Source organism: Wasmannia auropunctata, unplaced genomic scaffold, assembly GCF_000956235.1.
Source record: "Wasmannia auropunctata unplaced genomic scaffold, wasmannia.A_1.0 LD293589.1, whole genome shotgun sequence".
NCBI lineage: Eukaryota > Metazoa > Arthropoda > Insecta > Hymenoptera > Formicidae > Wasmannia > Wasmannia auropunctata.
The window spans coordinates 1-330 of NW_012069301.1; the positions used below are offsets into that span (position 1 = coordinate 1).

The following is a 330-nucleotide window of genomic DNA, read 5'->3' on the forward strand; positions in this document are numbered from 1 at the left end:
AGATGTGTATAAGAGACAGTTGTACCCCAATATAATACCGATGTGACACCGGTCATGCGCTGGAGTTGTTTAACTTTTGTCTCTGTTTCTTGTAAAGGGTGCACTACAAAAAGTGACACAATGGAAAAGAGGAATGAACAGAATAAGAAAGCGATCGGAAATGAGTGATCCGGAGGAATTATTAGGATAGACAATATATCCGGTAATAGTTGCCTAGACACAATGATCGAATATTTATCGCCAGCGAAAGCTTTGATTAACGAATTACTTAAGAGATTTATCGTTAACGGCACGCTGTGTACTGCTAAGCCGGAATAAAAACCTTTAGCC

At 39.4% G+C, this 330-nt stretch overlaps 1 protein-coding gene across 1 annotated transcript; it reads right to left on the bottom strand.

The window, feature by feature from the left end:
- Positions 1-11: 11 nt before the first annotated feature.
- On the bottom strand, positions 12-326 carry LOC105461320 (the record flags this gene model as incomplete). Its single annotated transcript, XM_011707820.1, has 1 exon — positions 12-326. A coding segment is annotated over one exon (315 nt), but the record flags the coding sequence as incomplete, so codon positions are not given.
- Positions 327-330: the final 4 nt, after the last annotated feature.